Source organism: Sapajus apella, unplaced genomic scaffold, assembly GCF_009761245.1.
Source record: "Sapajus apella isolate SASKATOON/1434 unplaced genomic scaffold, GSC_monkey_1.0 scaffold22, whole genome shotgun sequence".
In the NCBI taxonomy this organism is placed as follows: Eukaryota; Metazoa; Chordata; class Mammalia; order Primates; family Cebidae; genus Sapajus; species Sapajus apella.
In genome coordinates this window covers 10,645,793-10,663,151 of record NW_022436962.1, presented here as the reverse complement: position 1 = coordinate 10,663,151, position 17,359 = coordinate 10,645,793, and the positions used below count along the sequence as shown (strand labels likewise).

At 39.8% G+C, this 17,359-nt stretch overlaps 1 protein-coding gene across 2 annotated transcripts; it reads right to left on the bottom strand.

Annotated features, from left to right (window-relative positions):
• Nucleotides 1-710: 710 nt before the first annotated feature.
• C4BPB (complement component 4 binding protein beta) lies at nt 711-10,798 on the bottom strand. 2 transcript variants are annotated; one of them, XM_032289063.1, is made up of 6 exons: nt 10,403-10,798; nt 9,678-9,848; nt 8,347-8,523; nt 3,817-3,910; nt 2,202-2,316; nt 711-914 (listed from the first exon to the last, which is right to left on the bottom strand). In XM_032289063.1, the coding sequence occupies exons 1-6, from the start codon at nt 10,458-10,460 to the stop codon at nt 753-755; spliced, it is 777 nt and encodes a 258-aa protein (XP_032144954.1). In that variant the 5' UTR covers nt 10,461-10,798; the 3' UTR covers nt 711-752. The 2 variants fall into 2 exon arrangements, with proteins under 2 accessions (XP_032144954.1, XP_032144952.1); XM_032289061.1 differs by having other exon boundaries at nt 9,678-9,851; nt 10,403-10,797.
• Between the last annotated feature and the right edge of the window lie 6,561 nt (nt 10,799-17,359).

Here is a 17,359-nt window from a genome sequence, read left to right as displayed (position 1 = left end):
GCAGTAAGCCATTTTCCTGCAGAAAATTTGGAAATCTGCTTTGATAAACCAGATGGGCAAGACTTGGAGGAGAGTTTGGGTCCTAACTCTGCTTCTGTTCCAATGGGTCATTTTTGAGGATGTAACTATTCTAAGCATCTTTTCCAAAATGGGAGGTTAATTTTTGCTTCATAAGTTTCGATCAGTTTTGATTTCTTTGTTTTTTGTTTTTGTTTTGTTTTTGAGACGAAGTTTCTCTCTTGTTGCCCAGGCTGGAGTGCAATGGTGCAATCTTGGCTCACCACAATATCCGCCTCCCAGATTCAAGCAATTCTCCTGTCTCAGCCTCCCAAGCAACTGGAATTACAGTCATGAGCCACCACGCCTGGCTAATTTTTTATATTTTTAGTAGAGACGGGGTTTCTCCATGTTGGTCAGGCTGGTCACTATTTCCCGACCTCAAGTGATCCACCTGCCTCGGCCAGTTTTGGTTTTGTAGTTCAAGTCTCATGTTAAAATACGAGGCATGCTCTCAGCTGAGATCAGAGTTTCCCCATACTCCTTACAGACTGGAAATTAAGCCCATCATTCTCCAATAACATGTTGCTAATTCTGGTCTTAGACAACCACTAAATTTGGCCTTCTCACATTCTAAGAACACACACACACACAGTGCATTACACAACTGCAGCTGGCAATTTCAGCCCAATAAGAGGCATATCTGAAACCAATTTCAGAACCAAGAGGAAAATTTATTCATAGGTTTATTTCTATTACATCTTCTCAGCTGCAGTTTTAAACAATTTTGCCTTCAACTCAGTTTTCTTCAGCTCCAGAGAATATTTTAGCTCCTCCATTTTTATGTCATTTTCACTTAATTGTTGTATAAAGTTCTCAATGGCTTTGCAGAGGTCCTTACTCTCCTGAAAGACAAGCTGAAGAAAGAAAATGTTCTACAAGTTACAAGGGAAGGACTGAGATACAGCTATATACTCGGAATCCAGTGAGCAGCAGTTAGCTCTCTCAATGGAAGCTCAGAACCAGGCTAGCTTAAGCAAAGATTTGTGTTTTCAACATGGTGAATCATTTATATTTTCTGGCTTAAATATACTTATTAATATTATCCCAGTAATAAAGATGAACTAAGAGTCTCAATGAAAATGGATCTGCTCAGTGTTGTTTTTGTTTGTTTGTTTGCTTGTTTTTGGAGCCTAGAAGAATTTTAGAGACTTTTCCCATTCTTACACATTGTGCTTATGTGCCTCGCTCTATAACAGGGATCTCCAACCCCAGGGCCACAAATCAGTACCTTGTCCATGGCGTATTAGGAACTGGCCCACGCAGCAGAAAGTGAGTGGTGGGCAGGCAAGCAAAGCTTCTTTATAATTATAGCCACTCTGCATCGCTTGCATTGCTGCCTGAGCTCCACCTCCTGTCAGATCAGCGGTGGCATTAGATTCTCATAAGAGTGTGAACCCTATGTGAACTGCCCATGTGAAGGATCTAGGTTGCCTGCTCCTTATGAGAATCTAATACCTGATAATCTGTCACTGTCTCCCACTACTCCCAGATGAGAATCTAATGCCTGATGATCTGTCACTGCCTCCGTTCACTCCCAGATGAGAATCTAATGCCTGATGATCTGTCACTGTCTCTGTTCACTCCCAGATGAGAATCTAATGCCTGATGATCTGTCACTGTCTCCCATCACTCCCAACCAGATAGGACCATCTAGTTGCAGGAAAACAAGCTCAGGGTTCTCACTGATTCTACATTATGGTGAGTTGTATAATCACTTTATTATATATTACAATGTAATAATAATGGAAATAAAGTGCACAATAAATGTAATGCACCTGAATCATCCCCAAACCATCCCCACTCTCTCCACCCCCATCCATGGGAAAATTGTCTTCCATGAAACCCATCCCTGGTGCCAAAAAGGTTGGGGACCACTGCTTATAAGGCACATGAGACAACACCTCCTACCAACAGGGTCTTATGAGGCATTTGCGATGGTGGTGGTGAATGGGAACTCCAACTTCCATTTATAAAAATATGAGTTAATAGTTTATGAGCCCCTTCTATAGCCAGGCCAAGGCCAACACATTCATAAACAAAATATCCCACATTGAGCAGATATATACTGAGCATCTGCCAGGAGTAATGCCAGGCCCTGGAGATCCAGCTGTGAACAACACAGACACAAGCCCCCTACTTACAAGTGCCTTCTCATACTCTGGTTTGGGAGCTTCCTGGATCAGCTTGCAGACTGGAGGTACACTGCTCCACTCCCCATCAATGCACTGCTGCTCCCGTGTGCCCACTAAGTAGTATCTAAACAGAAATTAGAACAAGGCTTAGCTTTTCCACCTCCTGAATTGGGTAACAGAGACTGGTTTTGTGTAGTTGCATTTCAGTATTTCATGCTGTGATGGAATCCACCTCCCTGCCCTTGATCCTCAATGCATGCTTAAGTTATCTCGGTATTACAAAGCTGTTAAAAGTGAAGCCATTCTCCTGGAGGTGGGAAGGACCCAAGTGATGAGTCAACCCATAAAACATAAAGAAGTGAGAAATTCTGAATCAGGTGCTTACCCACACAGGTTTTGTGTGGGGAGAGTGAGAGAAGCACTTTATCATTCAATAGCCTAAAAAGGCATCTGGCATCTAAGCTCTAAAAAAGAGTAGAAAATGAGAAACACCTTTCAAATACATCTTAGCAAAGGGGCTAAAAAGGAGCAATAGCTTTTAATCAGAAAATCGGGAGTGTTGCCTGCAAAGTCCGTTGAAGTGCCAGGGAGGCCACTTGACTCTGAGTTAATTAGGAGGTTTTAAGGGTCTGTCTGTATACTAAGACTTTATATTTCTGCACTTCTGTATTTGTTTATTAGTATTTTTATTCTTTGATTTTTTTTTTTTTTTTTTTTTTTAAGAAAAACATACATTTTAGGCCAGGTGGGGAGATTCATGTTTTTAATTCCAGTATTTTGAGAGACCAAGGTGGGAGGATCACTTGAGCTCAGGAGTTCAAGACCAGCCTGGGCAACACAGGGAGACCCTGTCTCTACAAAACTTTAAAAAATTAGCCAAGCGTGGTGGCCCACGCCTGCAGTCTAAGCTATTAGAGAGGCTGGGGTGGGAGGATCATGTGAGCCGAGGAGGCAGAGGTTGCAGGGAGTTATGAGCACGCCACTGCACTCCAGTCTGGGGACAGAGGGAGATACTGCCTCAAAAACAACAACAACAAACTCACATATTTAATTTGTTTTTAATTTTTTTTTAGACAGTCTCACTTTTCCGCCCAGAATGAAGTGCAATGGCGCCATCTAGGCTCACTACAACCTCTGCCTCCCCGGTGCAAGCAATTCTCATGCCTCAGCCTCCCAAATAGCTGGAATTACAACCATGTGCCACCACACCCAGCTAATTTCTGTATTTTTAGTAGAGACAAGGGTTTTGCTATGTTGGCCAGGCTGGTCTCAAACTCCTGACCTCAAGCAATCCACCTACCTTGGCCTCCCAAAGTGCTAGGATTATAGGTGTGAGCCACCATGCCCAGCCAAACCTATACATTTAAAATAATTTATCTTGTCTTGACAGAGAGAAAAAAGAGATACTTGCAATAGGGTAAGTAAGATACTTTAGTAGGATCAATCTCTCTTCTAGGGATTGGGGAGAGTGCGCAGAGGGCCAAAACAGCTCTTAAAATCAGAATGAGCTCAGAATCCTGCAGCAGTAGGAAATTAGACAGCCAGGTAGACACAGACTGGGTTATTCTCAAAAACAATGCTGCAAGGAGCAAGATCTGGCACTTGACAGGCTGTGTTCACTTACCTGTCTTCACAGTGATAACTAATGGTGGACCCTAAGGTGAAATTATTCCCTTCAAAATAGCCATGAGCTGGATTCCCAGGAGGGCCGCAGTCCCCTGAGAGAAAGGAGTATAGAAGTGACAGTTGTGAGGGCCAGGCATACTCAGTGAACAGCACCCCTACGTGTAGCTGTTTATGCCAGCACCTGACATCCTCAGAGCAGCACCTGTGAGATCTGGGGACGTGTTCTCTGTTCATTTCCTTCTCTTTTAAATCATATTTGTCCATGGGAAAGAGCTTTCCCCCAGCTCATCTTCTGAGTTACGAGGGATTTAGAAGTAAATTCCTAGTTTTACTTCTAAATCCTCTGACTAGCAGGAGCTGAAGGAAAGAAATTTTAAGTGGTAGTGATGCTAATCGTTAATGTACATGAAAAGAAAAATTGGGCCATAGGTGAGGGCTGAAGAAATAACTCCCTGAGAGAGGAAATAAGTGTATGAGTTCAAATGGAAACTGACGTCCCTTGTGGATAAGAGTGTATTAGTCCATCTCACATTGCAACAAACAAATAATTGAGACTGAGTAATTTATAAAGAAAAGAAATTTAATTGGCTCACAGTTCCACAGGGTGTACAGAAAGCATGGTGTTGGCACCTGCTTAACTTATGGGGAGGCCTCAGGAAACTTACAATTATGGAAGAAGGGGAAGGGGAAGTGAGGTATCTCAAATAACAGGAGCAGGAACAAGAGAGAGGGAGGAGGTGCTACACATTTTTAAACAATCAGATCTCATGAGAACTTACTATCACGAGGACAGTACGTAGGGGGACGATGCTAGATCATTCATGAGAAATCCACCCCCATGATCCAGTCACCTCCCATCAAACCCCACCTCCAACACTGGAGATTACAATTCAATATGAGATTTGAGCAGGAACGCACAGCCAAACTATAACAAGGAGAGTATCAGAAAAAGGGGAGAAGGCACGAGCAGTGGCTCACACCTGTAATCCCAGCAGTTTGGGAGGCAGAGGCAGGGGGATGGCTTGAGGTCAGGAGTTAGAGACCAGGCTGGTCAACATGGCAAAACCCAGTTTCTACTAAAAATACAAAAATTAGCCCGGCATGGTTGCGTTCCTGTAATCCCAGCTACTTGGGAGGTTGAGGCACAAGAATTGCTTGAACCTGGGAGGTGGAGGTTGCAGTGAGCCGAGATTGTGCCACAGCACAATCTGTTGCCCAGCCTGGACAACAGAGCAAAACTCTGTCTCAAAAGAAAAAGAAATAGAGGAGAACGTGGCTGGAAGGGAAGAGGATGAGTCTGTGGAAATGTGGAAAGAAAATTGGATGACGTGTTAGGAGTTGGTGAGTTTTGATTCTGGCTCTTCCACTAGCTATGTAGCACTAAGGAAGCCATTTTGCTCCTCTTGGATTCCTTCCTAATATTATCAGATAAGCAGGTTAAATAATATCATCTCTAAGGTCCTAGTCAGCTCTGAGACCACAGGACACTAAACATGTCAATCAAGAATAGTGGCTAATAATGATTTTGTAGGTGTATGTGACTCGACCATTTGTTTAAAAGACCTGAAACATAAAGGTCTTCTAAACAAATGGTTGAGTAAAAATGGGAAATCATGAAAGAGCATATGTAATATTATTTTTGTAAATCACAGTTACACAAACATAAGCAGAGGAAAAAAAGGTATGGAAAGTTATATGCCAAAAACCAATGCCCTTATCCTTAGATGGTAGGCTTGTAGGTAATTAGTTTAGTTTGATCATTTATTTTCTATATTTTTCTACAACAAAGATGGATTAATATTACTTATGCACTTAATACACTAATTTTTTAAAGCTCAAAGACTGAGCTCAAGGGATGAATAGAGGAAAGCAAGAAGAAATTCCATGAGTTGTTTTGGGGATTACAGTCCACCAAAGTTCTGGGAGCTTTTGTGAGTACAATTTTGGACTGAAGGAGATGATGTGGATCTTGGATCTAAACAGAAAGAATGTGCTTTGTTCAGAAACCTAGGGAGCTCATCCTAGATTTGGAAAATGAAGAGACATAAAAAGACAGGGATCCTGTGGTTAAGAGCTAGAATAGAAATGACTGAATTAAAAGAGAGTAAAACAGAAAACATTTGGAAGAAAAGGAACTGCTTTAAACTTGTGTCAAGCTAATGATATAAAATATTATATGCATGTAATTTAACTGTATGTATGCATATTATAAAATATTATATGCATGTAATTTAACAATATGTATGTTTTAAATAACCCCAAATTCTTTCATGTAAGAGGATATATAGTTTTTGCTCTTAAACTGTCTGTCTTTATCATTTCATTTTTATTTTTTATTATTTTTAGAGACAGGCCTCACTATGTTGTCTAGTCTGGCCTCAAATTTCTGAACTCAAGCTATCCTCCTGCCTTAGCCTCTCAAATAGTGGGGACCACAGGCATGCACTACCATGCCTGGCTTTTATTATTTTAGTGGCTACTGCTAAAATACATCCAAATAATGATAGCACTTTATATTCTCACTGATGTAAATGGCTATTTCCTCAGATCCTAAATTAGATTCATCTTTTCATTTTTTGCTAATCTGATCAGTAAAAGATGTATATCAAATTTTAATTTCCAGTTATATAATCATTAGTATGTTCAATATCCTTTCACATAATTGGGAAACAGACGTACTGTTTAGGGCCATTATTTTGGAATTGCCTGTCCTTACACAACTTTGCTTGTTTTCTATTGGCTGTTTGTTCCTTACTGATCTCTAGGAGATCTTTGCGTACTAAAAACATACTCTTTAACCATCAAATATGTTACAAATACTTTCTTCAAGTCTGTTATCTTTTAACTTTTATGATGTCTTTTAGTATGTAGAAGTTTCCTTTTAAAAATTTAATTAAATCTGCCCACTTTCTTCCTTTATGACTTCTGAGTTTTATGTTACTGCTTAGGAAGGCTTTCCCCATCCCAACATAATAAATATGTCATCTCATGTTTCCTTTTAGTGATTTAATAATATTGCTTTTTATAGCTATATGTTTAAAATCCATCTGTAATGTATTGTGAATATGGTATGAGCTACAGCCCTAACTGCATCTTCTTCCAAATAGATAATTATTCCATTACCACTGAATAGACTTTTCCTCCTGACTTAATATGTTCTACTTATCTGTACCTACACTTTGCTATTTTAATGCCATATAATTTGTAATACCTCCAGTTTGCTATTTTAATGCTATTGGGCTCATAGTAACTTTGTAGTCTGTTTTATTATTATCTAATATAGCAAGTATTCCCTTCCCTTTGATCCATCATTCATCTTTTTCCCAAAAATATTTACAGTGTTAGATGTGTACCCTACTAAGTGAGATCTTTTTAATTAACTTTTTCTTATTTTTTGAAATTAAGCTTCTGGTAGGCTTTGCATTGTAATACTAAGTCTGCTCACCCAGGATCATGGCATGTCTTTCTTTCATTCAAGTCTTGGTTCATATTTTTCAGTAAACTTTCATATCGATTTTGTGAAGAGGATTATTTTTACATTTCAAATTCAACTAATAATTATCAATAGAAAGTAAAAACATTGATTTTTTTTTCAATATTTATTTTGTATCCAAGTATGTATTAAATATTTTAGTAGAATTTCTTGGATATTTAAAGTATGTTCTGCAAATAATGGCATCCTGAGATCCAGCAATCATATTAGGAATCTATCTCATAGAAATAATAATGTAGACACGAGGATATGTGTATATAAAATATTCATCTCGGCATTGTTCCTAATAGCAAAAATATGAAAATAATATGAGAGATGTGTAATAAATTATGACATACACATATGCACTTATCAGATAGTGGGTAATAGAGCTATATGGACTGATCTGGGAAGATTGCCATGTATATTGTTACACAAAAAAAAAGCAATTTAAAAATATGTATAGCAAGTCCAATTTCTATAGGTACATACATGCAAAATAGCTATTTAATGCTTATTTAATTTACACATTTTATTTGTGTGTGTTTGTTTTAAATGTCTGTATAAACATAAGAAAATGTCATGCAATAAACACACCCTACTTACTAACTCTGAGAGATATGAATTGTAGTGATAGAAAGATGGTCTTTAGCTTCTTGTAGATACTTTTGCAACAGATGAGTTATGGTCTTTTCCCCTTGTTTTCTGTTTACTTTTCAAACAAAGACTTTAAATCACTGTTTTGAAATTAAAAAATAAAATAGCCAGTGCACCAAACTACCCTATATTAGACCTAGTAGGACAGGACCCCTACTTGAGAAAAAAAAGGTGTGCTTTGGATGCCGTTCATTGCATTGGAATGTATCTCCTGGGGTGAGATTTACACCTGTGAGTAAAGGTTCTGTGAGCTCCCCTTGTTTCACGGCTGTCTGCTAGATCTTAAGCCCGTCCCTAATATGAATAAAAGGAACAAGCATCCCAGGGATGTGGCAAACGTCTAAGTTTACACTACTAAGCAGTATTTTGGGGATTCTTGATGATTTCTCTTATACTTACTACTTTTGCAGATGGGAAAGGGAGGTGCCCAGGTGTGGTCCTCTAGACACTGGCTCCAATTGCTGCCCTTGAGGATGTAATGATCACTGCACTTAAACGTGATTTTGTCACTTACATTCACAGGCCCTGAAGAACAGACTTCGCCATTCACCAGCACAGGGTCAGGACAGTGGCCCACTGAAGAAGAAAATAAGCAATAATCTGAAAGGGCAAGGCTAAAGCCCAACACAGCAAAGGCCAGACCTCCTCAGTCTTCAGTGAGAAAACAGCAAATTAGAGCTAGTACTGTACATTTTGAATTAGGTGAGGTACATGGTACTACCATATCAATACAGAATGAAGAAAGAGGGGATGACCTAAGTACAGCCAAAAAGATCTTTGTCATGCACAAGAACAGCATGACCTGGGAACTGAAAGTAATTAAGTACATAACTGAAAATTACCAATAGCATGTTGTTGTACTGTTACACTAAGCATGGCTCAAAATTATTGAGCCTATGTTTGAGGCAAGTCTTTCCTTTCCTTTCATCCACCCAAATGTACACTTGCTATTTTTTTATTTTGTTATGCTTTTTCCCATGGAGTGGAAAAAAAACAGGAGAGAATGCTCAGGGACATGAGTTTGGTTATATGAATGAAGGATAATAATATTGGTGTGCTCTACTCTGGGTATGCAAGAGAACTAATACAACTATTCTTTAAAAAATAGTAGTAATAAGTGAAATATGGATGAATTCTTCCCCATCTCCACAGAGGATACCAGAAATGAGTTTTGTGACCTTGAGCAAGTCAGTTGGATCTCAGTTATCACATTTGTAAACTGAGAATATAAACTATTCCCAGTTCAAAATTTGATGGGGAAATAAAATGATACGATGTACTTCCTTCAAAATAATAAAGTGAGGATATACATGAAACAAGATTAGTCAGGTGTGGACAATTGATGAAATTATGTGATGAGTCTATATGAGTTAATTTGACTCTCCTGTCTTTTGTATACATTTAAAATTTTTCATAACATAAACATTTTTAAAGCAATATTGGGTTAAAGAAATTACAGCAAAAAAAAATAGTACTAGTATCTGGAAGAAATTTCTTTATTTCCCATAGGGTGAATTGATCCTATTAATTCAACTAAATTGATACTGATCAAGATCTGATCATGGAGCTTCCAAGAGATGATCCTCCACTGGAGTGCTTTAAAAGAGGGCTCCTAGAAATTGAGGATTTTTGTTTTCTCATAAAGTTTTACCACGGCCTACAAGAAGTAGGATGTGAAGGAGTAAAACAGAATATCAACACAGGAAAAGATGTAGAAAGATCTAACTTACAGCAGCACTCAGTAGTGGTGTTATCCCACTCCTTAGAGGCATTGCAAAAAAGGGTCTTCTTTCCTACCAGGTGGTAGCCCTTGATACAAACGTAAGTCCCCAGAATCTGTCCATCCACCTCCTTTGCAACGAATATGCTATTGTCCACTGGAGGAAGTTCTGGACAGTGCTCAGCTGGAAGAAAAAAGAAAACAGATTCATTTGCCATATCATGTGCTGTCAGGGAACCCTTATTAGATTTCCCCATCCTCGTCTCTTTTTGCTGGATTATTGATTCTGATTCTTATAGTCTTCCATGTCCATGTATGTCCATGTCCCTCCCTTCCAGAGGATTTCCAAAGTTTTATTTCCAAAAGAATTACAGGAATTTTACTCAAATTCAGCCACAAGTTGTCCACTTCTAAACAAATGGTTCCCTCCCCAAATGGTGGTCCTGGAGTTTATAACAAGTAAGACCTCACAGGATTTTGAAATTAGTACTCTTTTTGCTCCCAGAACAGAAAAGGAAAGTAAGCAGTAACCACCCACTTCAGAGAGCAGGATCATCATCAAATGTATACTAAGCTCCTACTGAGTACAGAACATTAGGATAATGTGAGATTTTTCAAAAGAAGAAATAAATATCATAAACACAAACTTCCTTAGAGCTCTAGACAGAGTTTCTCATAACCTCACAAACTGACACCAAATGCCTAGTAAGTTGATTTGAAGGAAAGCATACGCACCATTTGAAGCAGAAACCAGCCACACAACCACAAGACAGCATGCACACCAATAAAACATCTGGTGATCAAAGTCCTCGCCCTAGGCTGGAATTCACCCAGCCCAGAGACCTGGTTTGAATCAAAAAAGATCTTCTAACACGCTTAAGACCAGCCCAACCACCTCCTTTCTAAAGGAGAGGTAATATTGATTCCCCCCACCACCAGAGAAAAAGAAAAAAAAAATTACAACAGGAAATCTGAACAGCTGTAAGAAAGCTGGCACAGGGAGAGACTGCGAAAATACAAAGGGATGGCAAAAGAGCTGCCAGTTTTAAAACTCAGTTTCAGAAATGTCCTGGTTGCTGGGAATGCAAATCCAGTTGACCAGTCTTTTTGAACCGCAGGTTTATCCTTCCCAAACAGACGTGGGCCAAATGGTCTTGCCATGACCTTGACTTCTGTCAATATTTGCCAGTGTTTACAGTCCACCTTCTGTAACTCTGGCCAGCACTGGGGGAAGAGAAGGGGCTGTCAATCCCTGCTACTTTCTCAGATAAGACCCAACTTTGAATGTTACCTCATCCTCCTTTCCTGCATATCAGATATCCTAAGACTGTAAGCAGCAGCAAAGACAGAAAGCACAAGGAAGTGAACTAACCTTACCTGCCTCTGTGCCTCCAGATCTATGACTTCCCAGCAAAGAGCTGGTCTTAATTGACTCCAAACCTGAGAGCTCCAAAGTCCTGCAGTGACACGTTGTCCTTGCTGGCCGGGCCTGTACCAGGCTTCCTACTTGGTGGCTCTTCCTGGGACAGGATTTTGTCTGAGTCCAGAGTTAACCAAATGAATAAAGAGAGAGGTGAGGGGAATGCTTTGGTCTCAGCAATTAAGGCATGTAAAATTGCTTTGGGGGCTCCCATTTCATCTTGCTCATGACTATTGTAACACTTGGTTGGTTCTCTGTGCTCTAATTATGAAACTGGGGTAAAATTCCTACAAAATTTCAGGTTTTAACAAAATAATAAAGCATTTAGGACACAGCAAGGTTGCAAACGTTCCTCCCTTCTGCGTCCATTATTACTATTTTTTAATGATTAATATATGTCTTTCTCCTGAAAGGAATCAGGATATGTCATCCCCAAATGTGCCACTTTGGCATAAAGATTATTTTAAGCTAAAGGTATTTGAGATTCAGTGATTTGGAAAGGAACAAAGCTTTTTCGGGGTTCTCTTATCTGACTAAGGGCGGCAGACTTGGAGATAAGGTGGCCATAAACTAATTCCTTTTCAGGGCAGATCTATCCTGGAAGGGAGAGCATGAGTAAAACATATTTCAAATTCCATCTCCAGGGAAATGTCATGGCCTTGAAGGAGACAGAAAGGCCACTCAGGTATACAAACATTATCACAAACTTTCTTATTTCCTACTTTTGCCCTGAATACCCTATCTTTCTGAAAAGCAATCTGTTTTCTTTTTTGTTTAAGATGGTGTCTTGGTACAATGTTGGCTCACTGCAACCTCTGCCTCCCAAGTTCAGGCAATTCTTGTACCTCAGCCTCCCAAGTAGCTGGGATTACAGGCATGTGCTACCACACCTGGTTAATTTTTGTGTTTTCAGTAGAAACGGGGTTTCACCATTTTGGCCAAGCTGGTCTCGAACTCCTGCCCTCAAATGATACACCCATTTCGGCCCCCCACAGTACTGGGATTATAGGCATGAGCACCACACCTAGCCAGTAATCTATTTTCTTATAAGCGCCTTTCTTCTCCCCACCTCCACCTATTAAGAGGATGTATAAGTCCCCAATTCTAACCAACTTTTTAAATTACTTACCACTGAGTTTTCCCACGTGTACTCATATTGCATGTATAAATAGAATTTTCTCTCCTGTTAATCTGTCTTAGTCTAATTTGCAGGTCCCAGCCATTGAATATAATACAGTAGCAAAAAGGTGTTTTTTTCCTTCCCTATATTCCCACATGAAACTGCTAACTCCAGGACAGGGTTTGTGTCTGAATTGTACTTGTATTCTCTTCCGCGGTGCTTCATATTGCAAAGCAATTGTCTGTTAAATGAATAAAAGTAATGCAGAAATAAATAAAAGTCATCCAGAAACTCTACCACAGTCCCCAAAATTCATATGATCACTTGTCATTTATTGTATGCTGCCTTATAATTTTTGTCTTATCTTTTCTCAACTAATATGCAAATTCTTGCAGTGTAAGCATCCTCTAAGATACAATTTTCAAAAAGTTAAGAATATTACACTTATGTAAATATAAGATAAATATGTATCAAAGGTTTAATTCAACTCATTAATTAGTGAGGAACCATCCAGATACTACAACTGGTTCAAGGAAGAATTTGAGGAATAGGAATGCATATAGTCAGTCAGTCAAAAGCATTCTGAAGTGACCTTTCTAATAGATACAAAACTGATTAATATCCTACAGAGTAACAAACTATAATATTTGCAATTGGCTTTCTACCTGGTGGAAAGTAATTAAAACAAAATGGACAAAATGTATTTGCTCTACCATAATCAGGAATCATTTTCATTGTTCTCAGATGAGAATCATTTGCCTTCCTATCACTTTTCTGCAAATTAGCCTCTTAAAGAGTTCTAAAACAGCCTAATTAATATAAAGTCCATCAGAGTCACATATTCCTGTGAATCGATCATCTCCAGAGGGTCTGCTAGAAAATGCCCAGGGATCTATTGAGCATTTACTCCAATGATGTCTTTTTGCTAGTTCTAAGCTTTGAATAATTTTTCTTAACATACCCCATGTTTTACTTATTGAGGAATGCATGTTCTTCAGTATCTTTTATAGATTTATATACAGAATGTTTATACAATAAATTATCTTAAAAAGGAAAGAAAATCTAGTTTACCCCTACGTAAATATAGAGATAAAACAGAACATGTATTACAGGAAATAATTGCAAGTAATTCTTCATCTTAATGGCTTACTTCAGATTGAGAACTATTAGGACTTTAGAAACCATATTGCTTATACTATTGTCTTACTAATATTTCTTCATAAAATATTAAAATATTCACACTAAGTGCCTATATAGAGACAATACATATTATCACAGTTTGGGTCAGGTTTTTTCTGTTAAATGAGTTAGAAGAAAACTTTGCCTCAAAGGTGCTCGGATTTTAGAATTACAGATTAAAGAGGGAAACAGAGAGTGATCGAGAGAGAGAGAGAGAGAGAAAGAGAGAGAGAGAGAGAGAGAGGAGTAACATGGTGGGTCCTGAGGGAGAGACAGAATCAGAGATGGATGCAGAGAGACAGAGACATTTTGGAAGGGTTGTCTGGGGACTCTGAAGACAAGTCTCTACCTGGCACTGCCATTGCCCCCCCCACCCCTGCTCCACCCCAACCCTGCTCCTCCCTCCCCAACCCTCCCTTCCCTAAGGACAAGCAAGAACATCAGAGACAGACAGAGATGGAGTCAAAAAGACAAAGAAAATGCTGACACAGTGAATCCGAGAGAGATAGAGACGCTGAAGCACTTGTGAGGTCGGTGCTGGGAGAGGGGTTTCTCCTCTTCCCTCTGCCTCCCTCCTCCTCTCCCCAATGTCTCCCCCTTCACCACCTTCCTGCCTCACTCTGCTCCCCTTCCAAGTCTGCATGTTCTTCAGGGCTTTACCTTGGCTGCAGGACAAGGTCCTCCTGGGGCTCCTGATGGGTAAATATAGATTATATAGGCTTTTATATTTTACTATGTGTATCCAACATTAGGTAAATTAGTAAATGACCATTTGCAGGCTCTTCTATTCCCTTGAACATTAAGAATAATTGGATCTATGCCAGACTGTTTCCTGGAGAACGGGGGAAATAGCTCAGGTGAAACGATTGTTCTCAGACTGGTTTCATTTTTTCACGATGGAATACGCAAGGTGAGCGTAGTGGCTCATGCCTGCAATCCCAACACTTTGGGAGGCCAAGGGAGGTGGATGGCTTGAGCCCAGGAGCTCAAGACCAGCCTGGGCAACATAGCAAGGCATCATCTCTAAAAAAAAAATAAATAAATAAAATAAATATATATATATATTAGATAGACATGGTGGCACATGCCTGTAGTCCTAGCAACTTAGGATGCTAAGACAGGAGGATCACCTGAGTCCAGGAGATCAAGGCTGCAGTGAGCTGTACTTGCACCACTGCATTCCAGCCTACGCAACAAAGCAAGAACCTGTTTCAAAACAACAACAAAAACAACAATAACAAAACACAAAGAAATGGGCAGACAGTAATGAAAGGGAGAGCTCGGGAGGTGAGGAAGGAGGAGTAGAAATGCAAAAGTCAGCAATGCCCAATCGGGGAAGAGTTGTGGGGAGTTTTATAAAAGGGACACACGCATTGCAGTGTGTGTAAGATTTTAACAGAATTAGGGAAAGACTACTTTAAGAAGTTCTACATAGTGTCATGAATGGATTCCCTTTGGTCTTTATCAAGAGAATTTAGAAAAGATTTAAATTGCTCTTCTAATTCTTTTTTACACATTGGGTTGATGTTTCTTGAATGCCTCACCAAAACAGCCTGGGTCAGAAAAGTAGCCTTAAGGGAGATTCCATGAGAATATAAATTTTAAAAAGAATTTTTAAAAATCAAATCGTGCATGAAACACTGTTGAATAAGCTTCAATTATGAGTTTAGATGGACCTGCACTGTGGCAAAATCAGAGCTAATGAATGAAAAATACTCTAAGCTGTAGGGGACCAAAATAAGTAACCTCAAAATACGCGTCTTTGGCATAAGGATTATTTTGAACTGCAGGTAAACGAGATGCAATGGAAACAGAAAAAAAGCCTTCCTGGAGTTTCTCTTAGATGACTATAAGCAGAAACTTCTGAGAAATGAGGACTGCTGTAAATCCCTTCTCCCGAGGGAGCCTTAGGGCCATGAAGAAGTCAGTGTCAAGACAGATGGCTGGGCGCGGCAGCTCACGCCTGTAATCCCAGCACTTTGGGAGGCCAAGGCGGGCGGATCATGAGGTGAAAAGATCGAGACCATCCTGGCCAACATGGCGAAACCCCGTCTCTACTAAAAATACAAAAAAATTAGCTGGGCGTGGTGGCGCGCGACTGTAGTCCCAGCTACTCGGGAGGCTGAGGCAGGAGAATTGCTTGAACCAGGGAGGCGGAGGTTGCAGTGAGCCGAGGTCGCGCCATTGCACTCCAGCCTGGTGCCTGGTGAGGGAGTGAGACAGAGTCTAACTAAAAAAAAAAAAAAAAAAAAAAGACGGACCTACACAAACCTTCTCCACTAGTTTCTTTCAGGTATTTGCCTGCCCAAAATTTGCAGCCCTAGAAACTCAACATCCTTTTCCTTTATCTTGTCATTTCTCTACAAATTTATTGCTCTTTTGTTAAGATGCTACATAATCTAAGCTCTAACTCACCTTTGAGTTATTTATCATGGGGTTCCTCCCAGCTGGGGTGCGCTGCACACGTTAATATACTGTTTGCTTTTCTCTTTTCAATCTGTTTTGTCAGTCGAATTTACAAAGTCTCAGGCAGAGAACCTAGGAGGGTAGAACGAAAAACAATTTTTTCCTCTCTTACAAAGTAATGGCAGCCTAACTGTTCAAAGGCAATTGCTTACCTTATTGTAGCCCTTCACACCTGCTACGATGTTTCAGTTTCCTACTCAGGCAGATTGTTACTTCTTCCTCAACAGCTATTGAACTCTTCTCTTGTAACTAAACCCTAATTATAGCTGGCACAAAGCCACTTGGAATAAAAATATTCCAGCCTGCATGAAAGCTATATGTAGCCGTTTGACTATGTTTTGGACAATGAGATGTAAGCATAAGTAAGTGTGCTCGCAAAATCTATGAAATATTCTTTTTTAATTTCTTACTTTACAGGAGATGTCTATATTTATGGGTTACCTGAGAAGGGAAATATCCTTAAAAGAAGTTGGTATGTCCTGTTGCCTTCTTCCTTCCTGCTGGCTGGAGTGTAAACATGTTTCCTGCAAATGGAGTAGCCACCTTCTTCTATGAAGTAGAATCCAACACATTGTTCTTCTTTTCTTTTTTCTTTCTTTTTTTTGTTTGTTTTTTGAGTTGCAGTCTCACTCTGTTGCTAGGCTATAGTGCAGTGGTGCAATCTCAGCTCACTGCAACCTCCGCCTCCTGGGTTCAAGTAATTCTCCTGCCTCAGCTTCCTGAGTAGCTGCAACTACAGGCGTGCACCGCCATGCCCAGCTAATTTTTGTATTTTTAGTAGAGATGGGGTTTCACCATGTTGGCCAGGATGGTCTCGATCTCTTGACCCCATGATCCACCTGCCTTGGCCTCTGAAAGTGCTGGGATTACAGATGTGAGCCACCTCACCCGGCCACATTGTTCTTTGAGAGAGAGAGAGAGAGAGAGAGAGAGAGAGAGAGAGAGAGGGAGAAAGATTACCTTGGAGAAGTTTGAGAAATGGTGTAATAATCAAAGCTACAGGAGAAAAGCAAACAATGACCATCACCCAACACCGAAGCACTCTCTGAGTAGTCATTTTCTAATGCTGGTATCTTTGCTAAGTTACCAGCAACATTTTAAAATAGTGTGGCATGTGTCTGTTGGGTCTTAGCACTTACCTTGTTCTGAGATATCATTGGCTTTATAAAAAAATTCCCACAGTGTTGAGGTCAGTAATAGTGCTCATTTACCTCTCTGTAAAACCCTGAGAATGATTCCAGACACCCAGCCTTTTATGAATGATGACTTGATGGCTGAACCAGAGAACACTTGGAAGTGCCTGGAGATATTTCCAAGGCAATTGCACCTTGACCATACATCCTCATTGCTGTCAGTCCACCCGCTAGATTGTTAAAGCTCAGTGTATTCATCAGTACCTATAACCACTGTCTCTCATTTGATTTCAAATTGGAGAATTTGCAAGTCATTTTCATTCTATCAGAAGAACCCTTGAACTTAAAGAATTTGGAAATGCTGTTGTTATTAG